The following is a 24,843-nucleotide window of genomic DNA, read 5'->3' on the forward strand; positions in this document are numbered from 1 at the left end:
TGCCTGTCTGGACTCATTTGTAGGATGATATTATTACCATTATTGAAAAGTTAGTATCTAATTGAAAATCCATTTGTCATGCCCTAAAACAATACTAACAGCAGTCACTCCCTTGAAATGCTGTACAGTGTACACAGATCATTCTGTTTACTGGCAGTATTTCTGGACATTAGTGGTGAAATATACAAACTGCATACCCGATACCGTACAACTCATGTAGCCATAAGAAATGACAGAGAGTAAATGACCTAAATAAATAAGACAGTATATGAACAGCCTAGATCCCAGTGTGGTAACAGTGACCTTTAGGGTATGTGTACAATCCTAGCATTTTCCTTAATCTGTAGTTGTTGCCAGGAATCCACAGCTGTTGTTACCAAACCAGAATCAAAAGCAAAGTCTCCTGGCCCAAGAGCTTTCCTATTGCACTAGACTGTCAGTCCTGAGCAGGAAGACTCTTGTGCTGAACTGGATGGTTCTTCCCTAAATACAGTGGGCTGTCACATTTCTACTGTGTTCTGAATAAGTCATTTGGTGTCAGGGCCAGTGTTATGAGAGTTACAAGGGGAAACCCACCTCCTGGCAGGGATTCCTAGAAAACCCCTTGTGCATCCTTTTCGCAGATGCTATGAGAGAAAAGCCCTTGCTGTCCTTTCAAATGCAACCATACTTTCCATGCAATATGCAGATTTTGCTTTACTAAACCCTGTTCCTATACATAGGTAGGTTCTTCTCTCTCTCTCTCTCTCTCTCTCTCTCTCTTTCTCTCTCTCTTTCATTTTTAGTTTTTCAAGACATGTTTCTCTGTGTGTAGCTCTAGCTGGCCTCAAATTCACAGACATCCGTTGCCACTGCCTCCCACGTGCTGGGATTAAAGGTGTGTACTATCACCATCTGACCCTATATCTCTCTTAACTTCATTTTCTCTTCAGACAAGGAGAGTATGTTACCATGGTAGAGTTGCTGATGTTAACTATCAACCCATGCATCCTGACTTCAGGAAATGACTAATAACGACTTACCATTATTTTTTTATGGAAAGACTGTATTGTGTCAAGAAAGCACAAAGCCTGCAAATCATCATCTTAAAAAGAACATAAATTCAAAATTTCACATTTGTAAAGATTTAAGGAAGAATCATAGATAAACCTGGCAGAGTTTTCCTGGCTTGTTTTCTCTTGTTCTGTTGGTGGGTGATGAAGCAGAATTGTAGCTTATAGCATGAAGTAGAGAGAAGTCTTGGAATCCCGTGTGCAGATCGCACTCAGCAGCCCACTGCTCACTTCCAGAATCATTCTCCTGGAGACAAACCTACTCTCTGATACACTGCATTGGTCATGCCTGGTTTGGGGGAGAGTTTCTACCCTATGCTGTATAGGTGGTAGAAAAAGGAAATGCCAGATTGTATTTTACATCAGATTTCAGATGCTACTCAGTGGCCGGGAGCACAATAAAAGTATTTGTCCATATTTTCTTATGTAATCCTCTTACTGATGTGGAAGACCATTACACAGGGTGTCATGTTGATGACATCATGTCATCACGGTGTCATGTTGATGATGAGCTTCATCTTACCCCTAACTGTGCCTCATAAAAGGTCCCCCAAGGAAAATCGTCATCCAAAGAAGAAAACCTGAGATTCTGCATTTAGAGGCCTTAGAAAATGCCCAGGTTTGCACCCTGTAGAGAGTTCTTTAACCTATGCTGAGCTGTCTGTCAGTGTGTCATACTGATAGCTGAATGGCAGGTTCTCACTAGCGCTCTGTAAGTAAATGGTACTGAGAGCAGAGTTGTTCGTAACAAAGGAAAAAACAGACCCAGATATGACCAGCCAGAAAATCAGTTTGCCTCACTGTCTGGTCCCCAATTGGATGAGCCACTGACCCTTAGATAATGGAACAGCTTTTAAGCCCGACTTCTACTACCAAAAGGAATAGAGCATATGAAGAGTGGACCAAAAAAGAAAGCCAGCAAGCTGTGGCCACTCCAAAGTCTAGCTCAGTTCTTGTGGAGAGAGCTCGAAAGATAGAAAAGAGTGGACATTTACCCAGCCTCCTTTGTTCTGCTCAGAAAACAGCCCAAAGTGTGTTCTGGAAACTCATATGTTCTTCTCATTGACCTTAATCGTGCTGTAGGAGAAAAGCAAAAAAGAAAGAAGACAGATTTCTTTTCCAAAAGGGCATGGGTGGGTATCATTGTCACATTGCTGCAGCAGAATAGGCTGTCAAAAGAGGTTACCTTTAATCAAACTGCAGGGTCCAGATTCAGACCCAGTGTTACCTGGCTCCAGAACCGTCCCCACGTTCACATTGGGTTACATCATGCCGCCTTCCTTGTTTTAAGGTCATCTGGTGAGAGGTGACAGGAAGGACATTTTAATTAGATGTTGACTTAGGTAGAATGTTATACTTTGTCCAATTTAAAATAGCATAGCTTGCTTCTAAGAACAAGTAGTAATCTTCTGTAGATTGGAAGGTCAAAGAGTAAAAATAAGAAAATCTAACTCTATCCCAGCCCCAGCCTCCTGAAGCATGGAATACTCAATCTGAGTTAGGTTTTTCTTTCCAAGAGCATAACCCTGTTCAAGCAACAAGTTGGATATTAGCCGAACCATTGTACCCATGTTGTTGGGTTGTTTTTTTTTTTTTATGTTTTATATCCTATCCTTACCTTCTTGTAGGGAGCAATTTTATGAGCACCCATCATTAAACACACAGTGAATTCTGCAGGGGTTGCTAGCCTTCTCACTAGAACAGAGGCTCAGCCACACCTCTCAATGACCTGGATGTGCCCATCCATCTCTTTGTCTTTTTACCACGTTCTTTTGTTTCTCTAAGAAAGCTGCCCTCTTCCCAGGAATTGTTTGCTTGAAGAGGATTGTAAGGCCATATGCAGACTGGTTTGAGTTGCTCATCAAAAGACTTGAAATATGGGTCTGCAGGGGTCCTTGTATGGGTCAAGTACATCATTCTGGTACGGATGGCTCTGATTGCAAAAGAAAGCCTTCTGATGTCAAGAGAGAGAGACTTGACATAGAGAAACTGGATTCCAATGCTGGTGTCTCCACAGAGTAACGTATGTGTGTTTTAATTTCCACTCTATGAAGTCTTTGCCCACCCCCTCAAGAAAATGCTTCAAATAAAGCTAATCTCTTTACTCCCCTCCCTCTCTGCCATTTCGATGGGGTTTCTGCATGGTTTTTAGCCACAATCAAAGCTGTTGCCAGATGAGCAAAATATGCACAAGCTTCCTAATATCCTTTTCAGAAATTTTAAAGTTATTGATTTGCTTGAATTTTTATTCCACCTGAGCCAAACTTTTGAGCCTGGGCAGCCTATGTTAATCTTTTGAGGGAGGAGTGGTTCATTTATAGGTAGATGATACTTTCCTTGCAATAAATAACTTCCCTTAAAAAGAATGCCTAAAATTACCCTCCCAAGGCTCTGGAGGAGCTGATGGTCTGCATGCATATGATCTCCTGACAGAAATTGGCACCTGTCACTGTCATCCCAGAAATGGAACTGCTACATCTGATGGGAGCCAAGCCTCAGGCAAGGGAATGACTGTCAGTGCAGCCTCGAGAATGCCCAGGCACTTACAGGCCTTGTAGAATATTTCTGTCCGTCCACATGACTGTTGCACTTCTATTAATACTGCATCATCTACTTAAGTTCTAACAAAGAAAAGAGAGCTTCTTGCCCACCTGTGTAAACATGAATAACTGGTGTTGGCATCACTAGAGCCCATGTTTCATAGAACTAACAGACATGTGCTTCTGTGTGTATGCATATATGCATATAGGCATACTCACTTGCCATAAATAAATATGTAAATCTATATACATATATTTGTGTAAAATATAGCACTGCATTCTGGGACAGATTTTTTTCCCATAAAATAGTTGTAGCATCCTTAAACTTAATGACAAAAAAAGACCAACACTTTATGCATGCTGTAATGAGATTATTTGGATGAATGGCCATTTTTCCACCAAACTTCTTTTTTGTTTATTTGGTTTTCTTTCTTTTTTCCCCCAATGGATAGAGTGGGGCACCTGCATGCTACAGTGCATGTATGGAGATTGGAAGATAGCTTTTCCAGGAGTTATGTGACAGTTCGTTATTTGAACTGCCAGCTCCCAAGTAATGATGCAGAGACATATTAATTATGGAAGCTTGACCTTAACTTGTTCCCAACTAGCTCTTAAAACTTAAATTAACCCCTCTATATTAATCTGCATTCTGCTATGTGGCTCCATACTTCTTTTCAACTCTGTACATTTGACTTCCTCCACATCTTGCTGGAGAATCCCCTCATCTCAGATTCTTTCCTGAGTTCCTCTCTCTCTCTCCCTGGAAGTCCTGCCTATGCTCTCCTGCTTAGCTACTGGCCATCCAGCTCTTTGTTAAGCCAATCAGAAGGTGCCTTAAGCAGGTGAGGTAAAACAGCAACAAACATCTTCACACAATGTGATTAAATAGGCCCCAACAGAGTTAGTTATATCCTTCTGATGCCTTTGAGGCAGGGTCTCTTGTTTCTGCAGCTGTGTTAAACAAACTTCCTGAAGATTCTCCTGTCTCTTTCTTCCATTTCAACATAGAAGTATTTGGATTGCAGGTGTGAGCTACTGATGGCTGTTTGTTATGTGATTTCTAGAGGTTGAACTCAGGTTATCAGGCTTGTTGGCAGGCACCTTTATCTGAACTCTATCCACTGAACTATTTCCCAGCCCTTCTTCACAGCTCCTTCTCATCCTCTTAAAGTCATATACTATGAAAAGTTTATTGGAATTTTTTGGTATGATTCTACTTTGGAATTACACATACATTTGATACGTGTCATATAGTATGACAAAATTACCATGAGTTCTGCTGGCAAAATCAAATTTGTTAGAAATTGGACATAATTATTAATTGATTTCATTATATTTATCTTTATATTGAAAGATTTGAGTTTACTCTTATAAATACATTAACTCTCCATCTCTGCTTTGTAAATTTTTTCCAATGTTTGAAGCTTGAAACAGTGCATATTTTCTCAACCAGTTTTAGAGTCCCAGCAGTACAAAGGTGATCTCACTAGATTGCTCTGGCACGCGTACGCTCACTTCCTTCCCCCTCCCTGCGCTCGCTCTCTCTCTCTCTCTCTCTCTCTCTCTCTCTCTCTCTCTCTCTCTCTCTCTCTCTCTCTCTCTGGATCTCATGGAGTCGTCAGACTATCTGTTAAAAGGCTGGGAAATGAAGCATAGCTTAGTGGGCTCCCTAGAATACTTGCACCAAACATACTCATGATGCTATTGGCAGGATGTTCCAGCTCCTCACCATGTCGCAGGCATTAGGGATATAGGGTTGTTCTCAACATAACAACAGTCTTTCCCCAGAACAAGAGATGAGAGACACTCAGACAAATGCTGCCAAGTGTCGTCTCCAGCCAGTGTGAGAGTGCATGCTTGGCCCTCACATCTGCACAAGCTGTTGGCTACAAGGATCAGCCTAGTGCCATGTAGGAGGCAATGGCCTAGGGATGTGAATAAGTAATATAGAAATATTTTTTTAATTAATTAATTAATTTATTTATTTATCAAGGATTTCTGCCTCCTCCCCGCCACCGCCTCTCATTTCCCTTCCCCTCCCCTGATCAAGTCCCCCTCCCTCATCAGCTCGAAGAGCAATCAGGGTTCCCTGACCTGTGGGAATTTCAAGGACCGCCCACCTCCATCCAGGTTTAGTAAGGTGAGCATCCAAACTGCCTAGGCTCCCCCAAAGCCAGTACATGCAGTAGGATCAAAAACCCATTGCCATTGTTCTTGAGTTCTCAGTAGTCCTCATTGTCCGCTATGTTCAGCGAGTCCGGTTTTATCCCATGCTTTTTCAGACCCAGGCCAGCTGGCCTTGGTGAGTTCCCGATAGAACATCCCCATTGTCTCAGTGTGTGGGTGCACCCCTCGCGGTCCTGAGTTCCTTGCTCGTGCTCCCTCTGCTTCTGCTCCTGATTTGGACCTTGAGATTTCTGTCCAGTGCTCCAATGTGGGTCTCTGTCTCTGTCTCCTTTCATTGCCTGATGAAGGTTAATATTCAGGAGAATGCCTATATGTTTGTCTTTGGATTCACCTTCTTATTTAGCTTCTCTAGGATCGCGAATTATAAGCTCAATGTCCTTTATTTATGGCTAGAAACCAAATATGAGTGAGTACATCCCATGTTCCTCTTTTTGGGTCTGGCTTACCTCACTCAGGATAGTGTTTTCTATTTCCATCCATTTATATGCAAAATTCAAGAAATCCTTGTTTTTTACTGCTGAGTAATACTCTAATATGTATATATTCCATACTTTCTTCATCCATTCTTCCATTGAAGGGCATCTAGGTTGTCCAACCTACCCCTGGACCCAGCAATACCACTCTTGGGAATATACCCAAGAGAGGCCCTATCATACAACAAAAGTATATGCTCAACTATGTTCATAGCAGCATTGTTTGTAATAGCCAGAACCTGGAAACGACCTAGATTCCCTTCAATGGAAGAATGGATGAAGAAAGTATGGAATATATACATATTAGGGTATTACTCAGCAGTATTTATAGAATTTAAAAGAACAGAAAGCCCAAAATGAGCAATTTGACGTTCTCAGGTCTGAGACCCTGACTTTCTTTTGCAAATAGGTGTTACCCTAGGCAGCAGCAAAGCGAGTAGACAGATAAGAAGATTGTGGCGGGAAGGAAAGAGAGGAAGCATGGTTTCTGGTTGAAAATAAGAACTACTTAGTTTTTGCTTTGTAAATCCTTTGCAGATTATTTCAGCTTCACTTTAGTGGACATTCTCAAGAACTCTCCCCTACCCCGAGGCCTCTTGAGTTGAGCTGTTTTGCTTCCTTCTCAGAGAATTAGGTAGTGGCCACTGATTAATATAACCTGTGATTCTTCTGGTAAGAGGTCAGGACGAGTGTTATGCACTGACATCAGGGCTTATAAAAATATGTTGAGTGTTCTTACAAGAATAGGCTCCTCGGGGACTTCTATGTATGTGAGAATCAGGACCACCAAAAAGAGCACACAGAGGAAAGCGGGAAGTTTGGGTCTTTCCAAATGGCTCTCCCAAACCACCTCTTCTGAGGAATAAGTAGAGAGGCTGCATCCAGTAGCGGGTTCTTCCACCTACGCTGAGCTGTCTGGCAGTACATCTTAACCCAATCTTAACTTAATCTTAAAGCTGAATGTGCAGGCCCGACTCTCTCTGTGATAACTGATTAGGAGTAATTACCTGGAACAGATCAGAGCATGCGTGGGGACTGAAGTTCAAATGAATGAATATCGTTGACAAGTTGGAGAAGCCATTGAAGGGGGGAAGAGGGTATCTGTTAGGCCTGGATTTTAACGTTGACACTGCCACATTTGAAAGTGACCTGATATGCTATTTCAGTCCCTCTGTGATCCTGATTTCTACCTAAAAAACAAGGAGAGTTGGAGTGTTGGAGAATTGGATGCACCCAGGGGTGTGAAGGCCCTGGCAAAGTCCTTGGTGCAGGGTGAGCTCTGAGCAGATGTCAGCTTCCCAGGCCATCCCCGCTCTTGCTGCTATACGCCAGAGAAAGATTTTTAAATGACAACATTTGTGCAGCTGCAAATAGAACACAGTAGCCAAAACCTACATTTATACTGCTCTCTGGCCAGTCCATAGCCCTGGGACGGGAGCAGAAAGGCTGCATTGATCACAAGCCCAGACAGCTTGCCCAGGATTCTCTATAAATACCTACAAAGAGGTGTAGGAATCTGAAGCGCTGGAGAAGAAATTGTCATTTAAGTGAAAGGCCAGCCAACTGGCTTGGGTTACTCAGGATGGCAAAGCCCCCGAAATGAATAAAACTTCTAGATCTACACACCCAGCACCACGTTCTGCCCCCACTTAGCCAATGACAGGTACGGCTTGGCCTGAAGCATGTTTTCCAGTGTCCAAGTCCCTGAGAGCACGTGACTGCTCTGAACCTGTGGTCTTGCTGGGGTTGTTCTTCTCTCGCCCACTTTAGAATTGCCTCTGCATCCATCACCCTCCTTTTTAGGCTTTTTTTAAAACAAATTCTGAATTTTTTCATCAAAACTTTCTCCACTGTTGAGTTGCTGAGTTAGTCTACTAGCGCTGCGTAAGAGAATACCACAGCCAAGGAGCTTAAACAGCCAAAATGTTTCCCGCAGCTCTTGGTGCCAGAGTCTAAACTGTTTGCAGGACTGGTTCCTGTATGAGGCAGTAGCTACCCTGCTTACCCCATCCTTTCATGGCATGGCTCTCTCTCTCTCTCTCTCTCTCTCTCTCTCTCTCTCGCTCTCTCGCTCTCTCTCTCTCTCTCTCTCTCTCTCTCTGTGTGTGTGTGTGTGTGTGTGTGTGTGTGTGTGTGTGTGTGTGTGTGTCTAAGAGGGAGAGAGCTCTCTATTGCCTCTTCCTCTTATCACAGTGACCCGGAACAAAGGTCCCCAAGGCCAGTAGTCATACCCCATGACCGCATCTAATACTTATTACCTTACCTGCACACAGTGTACAAAAGCAGGGCTCTTGGTGAATTCTTGTGGGCCATGGCATTGTCCTGAAGTCACTTTTTCCTTGCTCCTTTCCCTCACTGAGACTTGAATCCAGGTTCCATGTCAATAAGCCCTGAATTACATCCCCAGCTCCTTTAACCTGTCAGTTTGACTCACCATCTCGCTATGTTGTCCTGGCTAGCCTTGAACTGGTTTTCTTCCTACCATAGGCTTCCAAGTTCCTGGGGTTACAGGCATATTCCAAGACCTGGCTGTCTTAACTTAGTTTCCATCGGACCTACTATTGCTAAAGTTTCCCTGGCTTTGCACAAGTTATAAGAAGTTTTCATAGCTAGTGTCTTTTCCTTTAGGCGCTCACCTTAGAAGCAGTCAAGGAGCCCCCGAGTATGGAGAAGCCCCAGAACCTGTGAAGTGTTAGGTTACATAGTAAAAGGTAGGTGAAGTAATAGGGGCGGCAGGGCTGCGTTCTCAGCATCCCCGGCCGCCTGCCCGGCTAGCTTATGCCCAAAATAATTACACAGACACTGTATTCTTTTAATCACTGCTTGGCCCTTTAGCCCTAGCCCTTACTGGCTAATCCTGTTATCCCGATCAACCCATCTCTAATAATCTGTGAGAACCGGTCTTACCGGGAAGATTCTATCCTAGTCCATCCTGGGTTGGAGCTTCATGGCGTGTGTCTGCCCGGGAGCGGGGCATGGCATCTCTGCTCTGAGGCGTCTGCTCCCGAGAGAGCTGTGGCTTCTCTGACCTCACTTCCTCTTCCTCCCAGCGTTCTGTCCTGTTTTCTCCTCCCACCTATCCTCTAACCAATAAAATGGGCCAGGGCAGTGCCTTTTATTAGCCAGTGACCTTCCTCCATCATTTCCCCTTTTTCGGTTTAAACAAAAAAAAAGGCTTTAACATAGCAAAATTACATATAACAAAACAGTTATCAAGTAAAAGTTACAATAATCTTTATCATAACTAAGGAAAACTGTAAATATAACTAACTATTCTTAACTCCATCAAAGACTCCAGAAAGATACAATACTACCTAAGCAAACAAGAAAAAAGCAACTTTTAAAACTCTAGAAATGACAGAGACATCTCGCTGCCTGGACAGTCACCCAAAGTTCCTCTGTACCGTTGGGGCATCCATCTTCAGCCTTCAGGCCCATGGTATCCAGCAGACATTTCCATAATGCAGGAAAATTCAAAGTCAGTTCAGTCACTATCTGTTGTGTCCTGCAGAATGTCTCGCAGACTCTTTCAAAATGAATCAGGAACCCCGAAAGATCATCTCACCTTAGGAAAGTTCAGTAGTCCTCTCTCTGCGGGTTCTCTGTGTCCAGTTTATGCAATAGTCCAGGCAAGAGGAGTTTCTTGCCCAAATGGCTATCAAACTCCATAAGGTGCCTCTTCGATGCCCATCTTCCTCTTGAAGTACATTGGTGCTGCCAGGAGCAGAGTGTCTCATTGTCATGAAAAGTCCTCAGTTATTAAAACATTAAATGTCCTATTCTGTAATCTTTGAAAGACATGAAGAATGTCTATCTAACTGAAATACATCTCTATATATCTAGAAAATCTAACTAACATAACTACAAGCTTTACTATTATCGATGATTATCCATTAACAACCTATATTTCTTAATTATACAGTACATATTTAAATGAACTACACAATCACAATACCTTAATCAAAATCAGAAACACTTATACATATAACAAAATTGACCTTAAATCTCTATCAATAAAGCAAAATCTATACTAATGCAAATTATTCATATCTATATCATATCCCCCTTTAAATGTAAAAGAACATTTATAAACATTTTTTGGGAATTTGGGCGCAGTTATTTCTCTCCAAACTGCTTCCTGCTGAATGGGGGCGTCGTTAATTTGGTCTTTCATGGTATAACCTGTGTGCTAGTTTCATCTCAGTTGGCAGTTGAGCGAAGCAATTTTTTGAAGGCGTTCACACCAACCCTTCAGGAGGGCGTGGTCCATCATACCAAATCGGAATAGAAGAAATGAACAGCGTCTCATCCTCTGTGAAAACAAAATAAGAAACTCCTTTCCAAAGTATCATATCCTTAGATCCAAATTCATAATATCTATGTTGGATTAGTTCAGCAGTATTTATAAATAAATATCTTTTAGCATCTGTTTCTCCTTCCTCAGCATTTAAACAATTCAAAGAGAGCATAATAGCATACAGTATCAAAATTCTCTGTGTATTTTCCATCTTTGTGCAGCTTTGTTTTAACCTCTATTTCGTTTATTTTTACTTTTAACTCTTTGCTTTTTGAGACAGGTTCTCTGTATCTTTGACCTGAAGTAACTCTGTAGACCAGGCTGTCTTTGAACTCTCAGAGATCCGCCTGTCTCTGCCTCCCAGGCATTCAGGATTAAAGGTGTTTGCTACTACACCTTGAACTCACAGAGATCTGTTAGTCTCTGCCTTCTAGGCACTGGGATTAAAGGCGTGTGCTACCACACACAACTCTCTTTCTTTTTTTTTTTTTTTTTACTTTAAGAACTTTAACTTTTAGTCTGTATATATTTTTAACACACTTTAAACCATTCAGAAATTTTTTCTGTCTTTGAATCTCTCTTTACTGTATATCTCTCTTTTTCTGACCACATGAATCTTTAATTTACCAAGCGATCTCAGTAGGATTAAAGGCGTGGCTTTGCCAGCTAGATCCAGTCCATTCCTTAGCTTTCCAGCCTCATGGCGGATATACAGGCTGTTGTTTACTGCAACAACTGTATGGCATTTCAAGGTCCCTGCCAGCAAGTGAGCTACAACAGACAACACTCAAGTCCTCTCTCAGTAGCCGGCCCTCCTGCCTCAAACAGTCAGAGTTTGCCCTGGCAGGATGGCCCAGAAAGCCGGCAAAGCGCAGCTTTTTTCCTGCTATGGCTGAAAACCGAAAAGCATGCGTAAAGCTTTTCGTCAACACCGTTTAAGTGTTTCGTGGCAGGACCTCTTAATGAGCTGAAGGCTTTGCAGCTAAAGCTGAGTCAGGAAGCCTCTCTTAGATGAGGCGCTTGCTTGCCTCTGGCAAGCAGAGTAGACCCGAGAAATTGCTGCTACCAAGAAACCAGGCACAATGCTTTCATTTTGTTCTAGAATTACTTCCCAAGCTGTCTCAGGCTTAATGTGGAAGCAGTTGTCCACGTGGGCGCCATATGTAGTATTATGGGCGGCGGGGCCTCTTCCCCAGCACCCCAGCACCCCAGCCGCCCGCTCGGCTAGCTTATGCCCAAAATAATTACACAGACACTGTATTCTTTTAATCACTGCTTGGCCCTTTAGCCCTAGCCCTTACTGGCTAATCCTGTTATCCCGATCAACCCATCTCTAATAATCTGTGAGAACCGGTCTTACCGGGAAGATTCTATCCTAGTCCATCCTGGGTTGGAGCTTCATGGCGTGTGTCTGCCCGGGAGCGGGGCATGGCATCTCTGCTCTGAGGCGTCTGCTCCCGAGAGAGCTGTGGCTTCTCTGACCTCACTTCCTCTTCCTCCCAGCGTTCTGTCCTGTTTTCTCCTCCCACCTATCCTCTAACCAATAAAATGGGCCAGGGCAGTGCCTTTTATTAGCCAGTGACCTTCCTCCATCAGGTAGGAAGGTTACTGATCAGCTGACCCTGAGCAGAGCTTGCCCTACTCTGTCCAGTCTGACCTCGTGAGTTCTTCACAAAGGAAGAAAAAGGCAGAAGAGTCAAATAAGGATGTGTATGACGGAAGTAGAAATGTCCCCTGCTTTGAAGATGGGCACCATGAGCCTAAGATTGTGGAAGGCCTTCAGAAGCTGGAAAGCAGGGAATGGTCCTCCCCTTGAGCCCCAGAAGGGATTGAGGCCATTTGCTGATGTTTTCCATACACCCCAGTAAGACCCCCATCAGACTTCTGTTCATTAGCCAGTGAATAAGTCATTTTATGTCACCAAATTTTTGGTGATAAATTATCTCAATGGGAAATTCATACAGGGGTGTGAGAGAGGTGAGAAGGGGCTTTCTAACTCTATGTAGAAATGTGGCAGGCCTAGATCCAGGGCACTGACACGTGTTGTCTCTTAAACTATCGAGGAAGGTGTTCGATGTCACAGAGGTTGAAAAACCTGAAATTCAGACCTAACTTCCCGGTAACACACAGGCAGCCCTGTTCATAGGCAAGCTGGAGTGGTCTACAGATGTGGCCAATAGGAAAGAAGAGTGACCAGTGCCCTCCTCTCAGTCCCAGGTCCGCCTCTGTGTAACTTTGGACAAACTCTTCAACTCTCTAAATCTCATCCTTGTCAACTGTGGAAATTATAGGGAAAAGTAATGTTTATGAGATTTGTATGGAAAGTATAAACGGATAATTACCAAAGAACATTACAGACTAGAAAATGCCTATCTGACAGAAAGTCATATCTAGCTGCCTCGTACCAGGACAGCCTAGGTAGGCCTTGAACTCACAATGCCCCAGCCTCAACCTGCCAGGACTGGGAGTGGCAGGGACGTACTAGCACACCAACCTGAAGTCTGCATCTAATCTGTGATGTCGTTTGGGGGCTGCAGTAGTCTCTGTGGACCGCAGCCACTCTCTGTGGCTTTGTCTCCGAGAAAATCTCCTTCTAGCAGGTGGGGGACGTTAGGGGTCTGCAAACAGGGATGGGGTTTCGGAGGGTGAGAAATCCCAGTGTCGGGGTGCGAAGGCTTGGGCAGACCATTCCTCATTTCTGTTACCTCTGCTAACATTGTAGCAGTTTTACTCTAGTGGCTAAAGCAAGATTTTTAAACTAAGGATTGTATTTATTTACAATAAGCAATAAAATCTTAAAGTCTGGAATTCTAATAAGTTTGTTTAGACCATTGACTTTAAGAAAATAGATTCTAGCCCAAATTCTTTAAATTATCATACAGTTTTACTGGTTGCCCCAAATTAGTGAATAGATCTTGCAAGTCAATTGAAATGAGATTATTGGTAAGGGAAAATAGGAATGCTAATTATTTGGTTATGTTGGTTTTATTTGGATAACTCTGATTGCCCTGATAATCCTCAATTTCTGTAAACACACATAAACCATGTAGGGGAAATCTGAATCCTTATGACATTTGAGAATGTCCTGACCATCAGTTATAAATAAGCGAGTCTACGAGGTGCATATTTCTCTCAGTGGTCTGACAACAGTAGTAATCAGAGGGTTTATAGTGAGGCGTGCCTCAGGCGGGCATTGATACTACACATAGCATACGAACTCGGCTATCAGGAGATGGGAGAGACAGAAAGGGCCAGGCCCTGTTGAAGCCGGCAGCCTAGTGGACACAGACAGGACACGTGACAACAGAGGATTACTACCTGGGAAGGAGGCACAAAGCCTCCAGCTCGGGCTTCAGGCAAGCTTTTTGTTTTCTCAGTGGCTCACATAACATCTTTCATGAATTTCATAGGAAAGATTTTTTCAAAAGACGTAATAGCTTTACATATATAATCTATGGTCATTGAATTGATCCTTTAATTAATTTTCATTTTGCAAAGCTGAGGAGCCCCTTTCTGGAGGTCACTTAATCCATCCCAAGAGTCTCTTCACATATTGCTATGGAAACCAGCCTGGATACAGAGGGGTTGAACGTAATGGTTAAATTCTCAGAAGTCGTTAGGTGGATGGAGGCGCTGGCTGTGCTGTGTGCCAGCCCTATGGCCGGGAATAAACTGCTCTACCTTCCCAGTGCCGTTTCCTCCTATCAGCCCCACCCCCCAAACTTGCAGAGGTGGCATCATCAAAAACAGACAATGTTTAGAGCTCGTGGATCTGCTGATGTTTTTCTTCTTCTTTTTAATTTTTTTAAAAATCTTCATTAAAAATGAATATTTTTGCCAGGAATTTTCTTTCGGTATTTGTCTTTTACTAGTCCAATGACAACAATTTTTCTACTATTACACGTGCACACATATGTATATATGTATATATTTCGATTCTTGTAAACAATTTTATATCTGAGACCTAAAAATGGTTTCATTAATTGGATCTTAATATTTGATGTGTTATACATTTCAAAGAAGTGTCATAAACAGAATAAAAATCAAATTCTAATTTGTTACCTTTAAAACAAATATTCTTTTAACCCTTGCTGTCATTAATACTTGCATTTTGTAGCCACTTATATATTTTTTTCTAGTGCTTCAGCATAACTGGGTCCTGAAACAAATTATACCAAGAAGTCTTTGTCTATTTTTATTTTCTAATGTTATATATATTTTATATATAGTCCCCCTAAAATTACACTGGAAGTTTATTACCTTTGGTTCATTATCCAGCAACTTTGTCTTAGACATGATAAAATAATCCAGGCAAGTCTTCCTAAACTCACAGCGATGCAGAACCATGTCTGCAGTGGAGAATGAGCCAGGGGGCATCCTTCACATCGCAGACAGCTAAGAGGAGGTTTCTGTAATGCTATTGTACTTTTTGTGTTTAAGTCATTTTTTTGCTAGGGATTGTCCTTAATTTTTATTTTGAAATAAATAAATTTGCTTTTCTTTTTCAAAAGAACACATTTTGATCCTTTAGCTAAGAGGTAAGAAACATAAGGAGGATAATTATAATGGGATTTAAATAATTCACTTAACATTTCTTTGCCAATAAAATAAAGCATGTTCTCTTGGGCTTTTTTAAAATAAACTCTACAATATGTCTTTCAATTTACTAATATTATTTTTAAAAACGCACAGCACTGTCAACCACTGCTCGATAGCTATTGATCTGCAACAGATCTGGCAACCACTCAAAAACAAACGGCCTTTCAGATTTTCCAATACATCTGAGTGACTGTTGGTGACTCCCAAGATCGGGTCAGAAGCGGTGTCTCTACAGAAGCGTCTGCATGTTCAGAGGAGGACTTTCTGCTTCTCATCGTCAGCTTCCTGTATTCACCAGCTCTCTAAACTTTCCTTCGAAGCAGCAGCATCTCCCTTTATGAACCCTGAGGTCTTTATTAATTAAACAGAGTAGTCAGCTGGACCGATTTATTCTCCATCCTCAGCCGAATTACCAAACACATATCAGGGGGGAAAGATTTCTAGTACTGGAATGTTCTCCAAGCCAGTAAATCTAGGATTATCTCATCATACTGATTATGTCAAAGACCATTAGCCACAGTGTTCACTGAGACATAGAATTGAATGGTAGACTCAAGACTGGCTGTCCTCCAGCATTATAGGCAGAATTCCAAGGTGTTCAATTTTCAATAAAATCAGATATGATTATTTCTTGAATGTCTACTCTTTGCCAGGCCCTTTCCACACGCCACCTGGACTTCAGAAGTTCTGTCTCATGGGTTCTGAGTACTATTGCATTATTTTTTTTCTAAAGAGTCAATAGTCGTTGACTCTGAGCTACCAAAAGCCTTTTCTTGTTGCCTTGGTTTTATTTTTCTAGTAAACAGTTGTTGGGATTACATGTTTAATATTTAGAGATGTGTATGCAGGTAGGGTTTTTTGTTGGTGGTGGTGGTTGGTGGTGATGTATTGTATGTGTGTATTTCTTCACCAATAAAATCAAACTATTATCTTGGGCTTCTATCTTACAGAAAAGCATACTGTGAATATAAGATTAGTCAAACAAATATAAATTACAGTTTGTAAAATAGAAGTTACAGTTTGACCTTTGAGTGAGGTCACATTTTGTCAATTAAAAAGTCTTGATGATTCATGGGAGTTTTCCTTGCACCGGATTTCTACCTGACCCCAAACTGCCCCCCATCAAAACATCTCTTTCATTACCCTTCCCTTCTATCCTTCCACAACCCAGTCTCTCATGTTCCCATCCCCACCCACCCCCAGTTTACACAGGGGAGGTCCTTTATTTCCCCTTCCTTGTTACCTAGCCTCCCTAGGGCTGTGGGTAGCATATTCTCTTTTACTGTACAGCTAATACCTACTTATGAATGTGTACATACTATGTTTGTTTTTCTGGGTATGTGTTAACTCACTCAGGATGTTGTTGTTGTTTTGTGGGGTTTTTTATGTTTTGTTTTTGGTTTTTTAGTTTGTTTGGGTTTTTTTAATTTTTATTTTTTGAGACAGGGTTTCTCTGTGTCACATCTCTGGCCATCCTAGAACTAGCTCTTGTAGACCAGGCTGGCCTCATACACATGAGATCCACCTGCCTCTGCCTCTCTAATGCTGGGATTAAAGGTGTGCACCACCACCACCGGGCCTGGGATGGTATTTTTTAGTTCTGTCTACAAGCATGACCCCTACTAAGATTCCTAGCATTGGTGGATAGGTAGCCTGAACAGGCCATCTCCTGTAATCAAATTGGTGACTACCCTAATTGTCAGCAGAGAGCCTTCGTCTAGTAACTGATGGCAGCAGATGCAGAGACCCACAGCTAAGTACTGGGCCCAGCTCTGGGAATCCTGTTGAAGAGGGGGAGGAAGAATTATATGAGCCATGGGGTCAAGGTCATCACAAGTGAACCCCAAAGACAACTAAGCTGGGCTCATAGGAGCTCACAGACACTGGACCAACACCTAAGGAGACCACATGGGACTGACTTAGGCCCTCTACATGTGGGTGACAATTGTATAGTTTACTTGTAGGACTCCTAGCAGTGATTGACACCTTGGCAGGCTTTTGGGAACCTATTCCTCATACTGGGTTGCCTTACCAAACCTTAATACAAGGGGAGGAACTTAGTCCTGCTGCAACTTGACATGCCATGCTTTGTTGACACCCATGGGAGGCCTGCCCTTTTCTGAACAGAAACAGAGGAGGAGTGGATTCATGGATTCGGATGGGCGGGTGGGGGGGGGGGGGGGGAAGAAATAAATGAATACATTTAATTTAAAGAAAGTCTTGATGAAGGTTATTAGCAAGCACAGGTTTCGGGGAGAACTTTCTAGCATCAGTTGTAGAGTCAGCAACTTTATTTTTTCTTAGACATCGTGCTTTTGACTGCTCTGAGTTACCAATTTACCAGTGTCTATATGGTTGCCTAATCAATATTTCAAGGATAGATTATCACTGTAAAAGAGTCAGATAGCAAAGCACGTACCTGAACTTATCCTGCAGATAATTGAGTTTGGTTCTCTTGCTTCCTACTCTCTCCATTCAGGTAACATTATAAGGGAAGGAATATTTAAAATAATGTAAAGTACACTCTCTGAGCTGCACCAATACATTGGAACTTCTGGTAAACATTGAGTCTCTAGATAGTGAGACTGTCAAATCTACAAAACAATGTTATCCAGCACATGCCTTTAAACGTTTGCACTGTGCAGGACGGTGCCTGGCCGTCCCACCTTGCAGTATGTTCCAGCCCTCTTGGTTACACTCCTTAATATTTCTTTAAAGGTGATTTCAGTTTAGGTAACAAAAGGGCCTTGAAATGAAATGAGTCTGAGCTGAGCTGATGCTCTACTAGCCTTCATAAGAAACCCCTTTAAATCATTTTGAAGAGAGTGATAATATGAGTTACTGCTGAGAGAATAATGATTTCTTTTTTAATATTTTATTTATTGTTTAATAATTTCATACCTGTGTGCAATGTGCTTTGATCAAATCCATTCCCCATTTCCATCTTTCCCTTTCTTCCCTTACCCACCTCCATGACGTTTCCACGTTTCCCTCCCAACTTCATGTGTTCTCTTTTTCTTTCATTAAGCTCCCTAAGTCAACTCAGTACAGTCTGTACATGCATGCATATAGGACAATCCATCAGGTGCCAATGGCTTCTCGGCCAAGTGAGGCGTCATGCATTTCTCCTCACCTAGCAGGGATTTCGGTTGGCTTGCTCTTGTGCAGGTCCCATGCATGCTGTCACAGCTGCTGTAAATTCATATTGCAGCAGCTCTGTCCTGTCCAGCAAGTACTTTTCCACTACAGACATTCCCTCCCTGTGAGGCTTTCTACCGTCTCTTTCTCAGTGATCCCTGAACCTTGTGGGCTGTGGGGGGTGGGGTGACGTCCCACCTAGGGCTGAGCACTCCACTCAGCACTACACAGTCTCTTACTGTCTGCATGGTCAGCAGTTGTGGGTTTCTGTATTAATCACCTCATGAGGGTTGAGAGTCATGCTCACATATGGGTATGAAGATGAGAATTCAGGGGGCAATTTAGTACTATGTCCATTTAGCAAATAATTGTATATAAGATTCATCCCTACAGCCTATGCTCTAGACAGTCATGGGTTTTAGCCCCACAGACAGTACCAGGCACGAGTTGTGTCTCATGGAACTAGCTTTAAATCCAATCAAAGAGTGATTGGTTCCTGCTATAACATCGGTGTCACCAGGGGGTGTGTCTTGGCAGACCCGTCACCTTAGTTCACAGGGTTCATGGCCAGGTCAGACTGTTGATGACTCCTCTCCAGGCAGCCTGCACAGAACCTTCGAGCACTATGAAAGCAACCCAGTAGGGAAGAAGCTACTAAGTTAGTACCAGCTTGATTTCCCCATGTTTTGTGACTCAAGTATGTAGTGTCTTCAGCAGTAGAGTCTTGCTGTCAAGTTCTGGAGGGGAAACAAGAGCAATAGCCTGTAATATTTGGGGCTTGGGAGCTGCAGAACCCCATTGCCAACAACTCAAAAGTAAGTGAACCATACCCGGCACTGGACTCTGTTATATATGAGATTAGTATTTTGGCTTTATCCCACAATAATAAGGTAACACAATTTAAACGCCTTTTATATATGAATGTATTCTATATATGAATGTACTTCTGCAATAGTAGCTTTCCATATAGGCTTTTCATTGACCTTTGGTGTTAACTGTCCCTTGCCATACTCCCTCTCCACCAGCACACTGAAACTCTGGAAGCTGTGGGCATTCCTGGGCCTTGTCACCTCCACATTGACTCTTGAGCTACCTTACCCCATTGTGAATCCTTGACCCCATTGTTAAACTATTAGTAATCTACTGTTAGAGAAAGACACATTTATAAACATCCCTCCAACCCCACCCCCACTCCCAGGGGCTAGGCAAATGATAGTGGGCATGTGAGAATCATCCAGCTGGAAGCTGAGTTAGGGAATGAAATCTGGGCCACACATCCACCAGGTGGGAGTGTGGCTTGTGCTGTTCTGCCACTTCCTACGTGTGCTCCCTGCCGTAGAGTCCCTTCCCCATCTCTGCTCCTGTCCCTTCTTCCCACAACGCTCTTCAGGACACCAGTCATTTGTTCTGAGGATGTACCAGGCACCAGGAATGCAGAGATGAGAAAACGGTTCCTGCCATCAGGGAGCTTTCTGAGCCCCAAGGTAGCTGACAGTGAACATGCATTTATAATATAGGAAGATTAGAGATAAGACTATGGGTTCAGATGGAGGAGTCTTAAGAAGAATTTGCTTCTTTGGAGTTAGTGTGTGGTAGCTCCCCAAGAAGGAGAAATGTGGCCCAGAATCCCACTGTAGAATGTGCTTGACCCAGAATCGGTGGAATCTAGTGTTTCGCAGGTAAATGACAGTGAGTGCTTTGTCATTTAGGAAGTCTCGGGGTTGGAGTGGAGACTGAATTAGGAAAGAAATAGAACTGAACCAGAGAAGCTATTTCATTGTAGCAGACTGTTCCCCTGGAAAAGGAAAGCAGGAGACAGACTCGAGGTGATGCTCACAGCTAGGCAGTTATTGGACATGCTCACAGACAACACTGGGCGAGCAACAGCAAGTTTGAGGTGATACATTTATTTGCCCTTATGCTTACAAAAGACCCTGGAAACATCTCCAGGAGTGAGCACTCCTGGATCTGGTTCTACCTGCTTCCTGTCCCAAGGGCTGCCGACTGGGTAGAAGCAGTGTCCCCAGGATCAATACTCGTTTGGCTGGTAGGAAGGCAGTCTTTCGCTTTCTAATCGCCTCTCCGTGTTCTTCTCAAGCCATGTAACACAGACCACGTCCTGGATCCACCCCATGGTGAGTGTCCTGAACCTGTCCTGCTCAGAGGAGAACGAAGAGGACTGTCCCAGAGAGCTAACAGACCAGAAAAGCTGATGCCTTACCTTCATGGGAAGTGATGCTTCAGAGTTTCCGGTTTTTCAGTCCATGTGCACAACCAGAGACGAGACATCACAGCCTGAGAAACTGGAATCTCGCACATTCTACCGGACGGGGTGTCAGGTTGAAACTGTGGTTTTCTATACACATGTTAAAGATCAACTGCCACTATGGTTCTTTGGAAAGAATTTAGTTGCATTTGTTAAAGTCATGTATAATTAGATTTTATATGCATGCAACTTTTCATATATAATTAGGTCTATAGAACTTAGTATGTAGTTCATTATTTGGTATTAGATGCAGTGGTTTTTATATCAAAACTTTATACTAAAAAGCTATATGAGCATAGGAAAGTCCTTTTGTCTGAGGATCCCCCTCTCTAATCACAGCTTAGGAAAGTGATCTGAGAACACTTAGGGAGGGTGCTATACGGTTACCCCACTAGCTGCTGAACACAACTATTTTATTATTTGTATTTTATCTGTATCTCATAGGACACAATCTAACTTACATCACTAGGAGACTTCTATCATTTACAAAACGTTTTCGAACCTCATTTTAGTTAAACCAAACAGGATGGCTACAGGGCTGATCTGTTGTTTTCATTCATGGCTTCCGCTGGAGAAACAGTGATTAGAGACACAGAGCGTCCTGACCCAGGGCTGAGCCTCATACCTCATCTCCTGATTCCATGTCCAGTCCCCTTTGCCCTGCTCCCACTGTCCTCCCAGAGGGAGCCTGCAGCCCAGCAGAGCACCTTCATTCTGTTGATGCAGCTGGGCCCACAGCTGTGCATTCCACAGCAATCTAGAGGACACCCCACACTCAACCATGGCCTCTTCGTAACCCCACTCTTCTCCTTCTGTGCCCCCCATCACCCCTGGACCCCCACCGACTGCTCTGTGACCTCCCAGCAGGCTTTGTCCCACAGCTCATATTTTCTATAATAAAGATCCTGGATCATGCCAGTGGTTTGCCATGCTTGGGTACCATGGCCAGTAGGAGCATCTAAGGAGAGCCCATAGAAGTAAAGGTATCTCTTATAATACTGCCCAAGCTGCTTGTAACAGAACGAAGGCCTGAAGCCAATTAAAGCAGGCCAGCATTGCTTAGGCAAGCCTAGCGCTCCCGAGAACACAGTGTAAGAGTCTCCATGTAAAGGCACTTCATAAGTGAGTTAGCACCTGTGCCAGCATCTGTCACTAGCTCCTAAGCTTTCCACTGAGTTTTACCTGGCATATGGAGTCTACATGGAGAACACACCTGGGCATTGTGCTCACTCATGCCTCTCCGCATACATTACAGACTTAGGATTTCAGCTGAATTCACTTAGGATTCCTACTTTATGTCTTGAGGACAAACATAAAGTCAGTCAAATACAGACTGACAAGGAGTCATTAGCCTTGAGAAAGACAGAACACCTGGAGCAAATGTGCCTCTGTCCTCACAGCTGTCTGGACGCTAGGATACTTCAGAGAGGATTGTTTTGAGCAGCCCCAGAGGGAGCTTTTTCCTCTGTCCCCAGGAGGTGAATGGGCGCTCACACCCCTTTCTAAGAGAGCATCTGTGTTGTGAAAGGCAGATTCCTTTCAGGAGATTCCCCTGCCCCACTGAAGGGCTTGCTCCCCTGTTTGTAAGGGAAGCTCAGATGGGATCGTGAAGCCTGCAGTCTCTAGTCCATATGTGTTCATGTGTGTGTGGCACTCACCACCTTTCTGCCGCTTGTACCGTTCCCTCTCTGTTTCTGTCAAATGCATAACCAAAAGACCGATAAAACTCACAGTGCTGTTTCCTGAGGACTCTACACTGCAGTGTGCAGTGAGCACGTCTTACTTACTAGCTTCTTTTAGGAGTTACTTCTCCCAGTACATCTCCCTTATCTCAACCCAGGAGGCAAGAACCATAGTGATCCCCTTTTGTGCAGAAGCCTAGGGTTAGAGGGAAGTGGTTGTTGCCCATGGATCGCACCGTGCCCATGCCTTGATACTGGACCTCGAGGCAAGTCTTTGATGCCAGGGCTTCTTTAAACCAGAGGGCAAAACTGCTTGGATTTAGTCAGCTCTGCAAGGCTCCAGAACTCAATCCTAAGGGACTTCCTGGTTTGTTAGAAAAGAATTCCATAGGTAAAAATAGCACTCCAGCAGGTTCTGGTGCATCTGAGCTTCTCATAGGAACATAGCTAAGGAGGTTCAGCCTCCGAATCAGCTGAGTCAGGTGACCACTCATTGAGATTCCCTTTTTAGTATCCATGTTGTCCAGAAGGCAGGTAAGAGACGGATGCTCAGAGAATCTCAAGAGGGCTCAGTACAGATGTGTTTCTGGTCCAGATAGAACCCTGAATTGCTTTTTGGGAAGTTGATATTCTATGACTTAAATTAGCTCTATCATTGTGGTCATCCATTGGAAATGCTTCTCCTCTGACTCGCCCACTCAGATTCTGGGCCTTAGGAACTAAATATGATTGCATCCCTCCCAGTGCATGTTTTAGTGGATTGGCCGTCAGTTCTGCTGCAAGTCTTGCTTTCCTAGAGTGACAAGGGAAGGCCTGGCTGTCCTCACTCATTTGTTCCCTCAGAATGCTCATTAGCCTCCAGCAACGTGACCAGCACTCTGGGCACCAGGGCAAAGTAGGGCAACAGCTAACCATTCCTTGGGCTGTTTTAAAAATAAAATGATCTTGAAAGTCAGAATTATAGTTACTTTTTAACTTCTGAATTTTAAAAGTAATTATTTTCCTTTCAAAAAAATGAAAGTACTGCAGAAATAAATTAAGCTACATAAATAGTCCATTTCAGTTTCTGGAAGCTGCCATTCCCCAATACTTCAGTGAAGATTTTCCCTCAAGGGCAAGCATGCACCCCTTTAAAGGGTTGGTATGTTGTGGTCATCTTTTATAGCAAATAGGCATTTCTGTTGTCTTCCAAACGTCTGCACAAACTCCTGCCCCTCAGAATACTCATTGTCTGTGTGCTCAGCAACTCATTAATGGAAGCTTAGGCTGCTTTAAGTTCCTTCCGGTAACAGTGTCACAGTGAGCGTTTGGGTATTCGTTAAAACCCCGCACTCAAACACTGCTGTCTCTGGTGTGGAGACTTTTGTGAGTGAGCCACTGTGACAGAGTACAGTCAAGAGTTTTGTCACTGACAGGAGAGCCTGCCCATCCCTACCTAGAAACGTGGGTGTTTTAATCGCTAGGTGTTAGCGTTTCTCTAGCATCAGAGACTGGCTTGCTGTGATAGGAGAGGCTGGCAGGGAACAAGCCAGTGTTTCAAACACATGGCTGCTCCCATTGTTTTCCACTGTGATTTCATCATAGAATGATGACGAGAAACGGCTTCTACACTAGCAGAGAGAATGCTCTCTTACACATACAGTACAGGAGCCTCCACGTCTCCATCTGTGGGACAGCAGCAATACTTCCTCATGCCCTGACTGGTCAACTCAGCACACACCACCCAAGCACCTACTGGACGCCCGGTCATCCAAGGTGTTAGGATCGTTCTGGGTAGCCCAGATTCCCAAATCAAAGACCTCAATATCCTGATATTTGCATGTATGGACACACATACACACACTACTGATTTGTTTTTCCATATAGGGTAAGAAGTAAGGAATTTGTTTCCTAAGAAACCCTTAAATTTGAATAATTCTGGAAAATGTCGAGCTCCCCCCACCTCCCGGCTAGGAAAGGGTAAGAAGGAACATGCTGGAAGAGGCTCTCCAATAACAAATGAAAGGCAGCTGTCAAAATAGAGAATGAAATAGCACACACATAAAGTGCTTGCATAATCAGAAAATATTATCCTTTTGCTAGGGAGAAATGGGACATTTCTCGATGGTAAGCAAAATGTAACTTTTTGAAGGGTCAACACACTTGACATTTTTTATGATACTTAAACAGAAAGAACTGAACAAACAATACAAGCTTTCACAGTCTTGTGTATCATTTTCAAGATGATGAAAAGCCCAGAAATCGCCTGTGGAATTTAAAGAATGAAACAGAATAGGCCTGTGGAGCATCACTGTAGAAATGTTATACCCGAGATGTCTTAGACATAGCTGTTCACACATAACATCATTGTATCAGTAAAATGATTTTATAAATACTAAATGCGGTATTAGATTTTCTTTAAGCTCCCTCCCTCCTGCCCACCCCTGCTGTGTCTGTGTGTGTGTCTGTGTGTGTACATGTGTGCAGGAGCATGTGGAGGCTGGAGGTGGATGTTGAGTGTCTTCCTCAATCACACTCCCCATACATTTTTTTTTTAGAACATTAGTCTCCAACTGAATCTGGGACTTGTAGATTTGCCTAGGTTGGCTGAGCAGTAAGCCCAGGGACCC

The 24,843-nt window shown here is 43.2% G+C and overlaps 1 protein-coding gene across 1 annotated transcript in view; it reads left to right on the forward strand.

The window, feature by feature from the left end:
* Stxbp4 (syntaxin binding protein 4) overlaps positions 1-24,565 on the forward strand; it is a 161,446-nt gene extending 136,881 nt beyond the window's left edge. Inside the window, exon 18 of the mRNA XM_041663812.1 lies at positions 20,385-24,565. Coding sequence (XP_041519746.1) covers positions 20,385-20,499 — 115 coding nt within the window. The 3' untranslated portion in view covers positions 20,500-24,565. The remainder of the gene's footprint in view (positions 1-20,384) is intronic.
* Positions 24,566-24,843: the final 278 nt, after the last annotated feature.

The sequence above is a fragment of the Microtus oregoni genome, unplaced genomic scaffold (assembly GCF_018167655.1).
Source record: "Microtus oregoni isolate MIOR12 unplaced genomic scaffold, Mior012 000015F_ref0000493, whole genome shotgun sequence".
NCBI lineage: Eukaryota > Metazoa > Chordata > Mammalia > Rodentia > Cricetidae > Microtus > Microtus oregoni.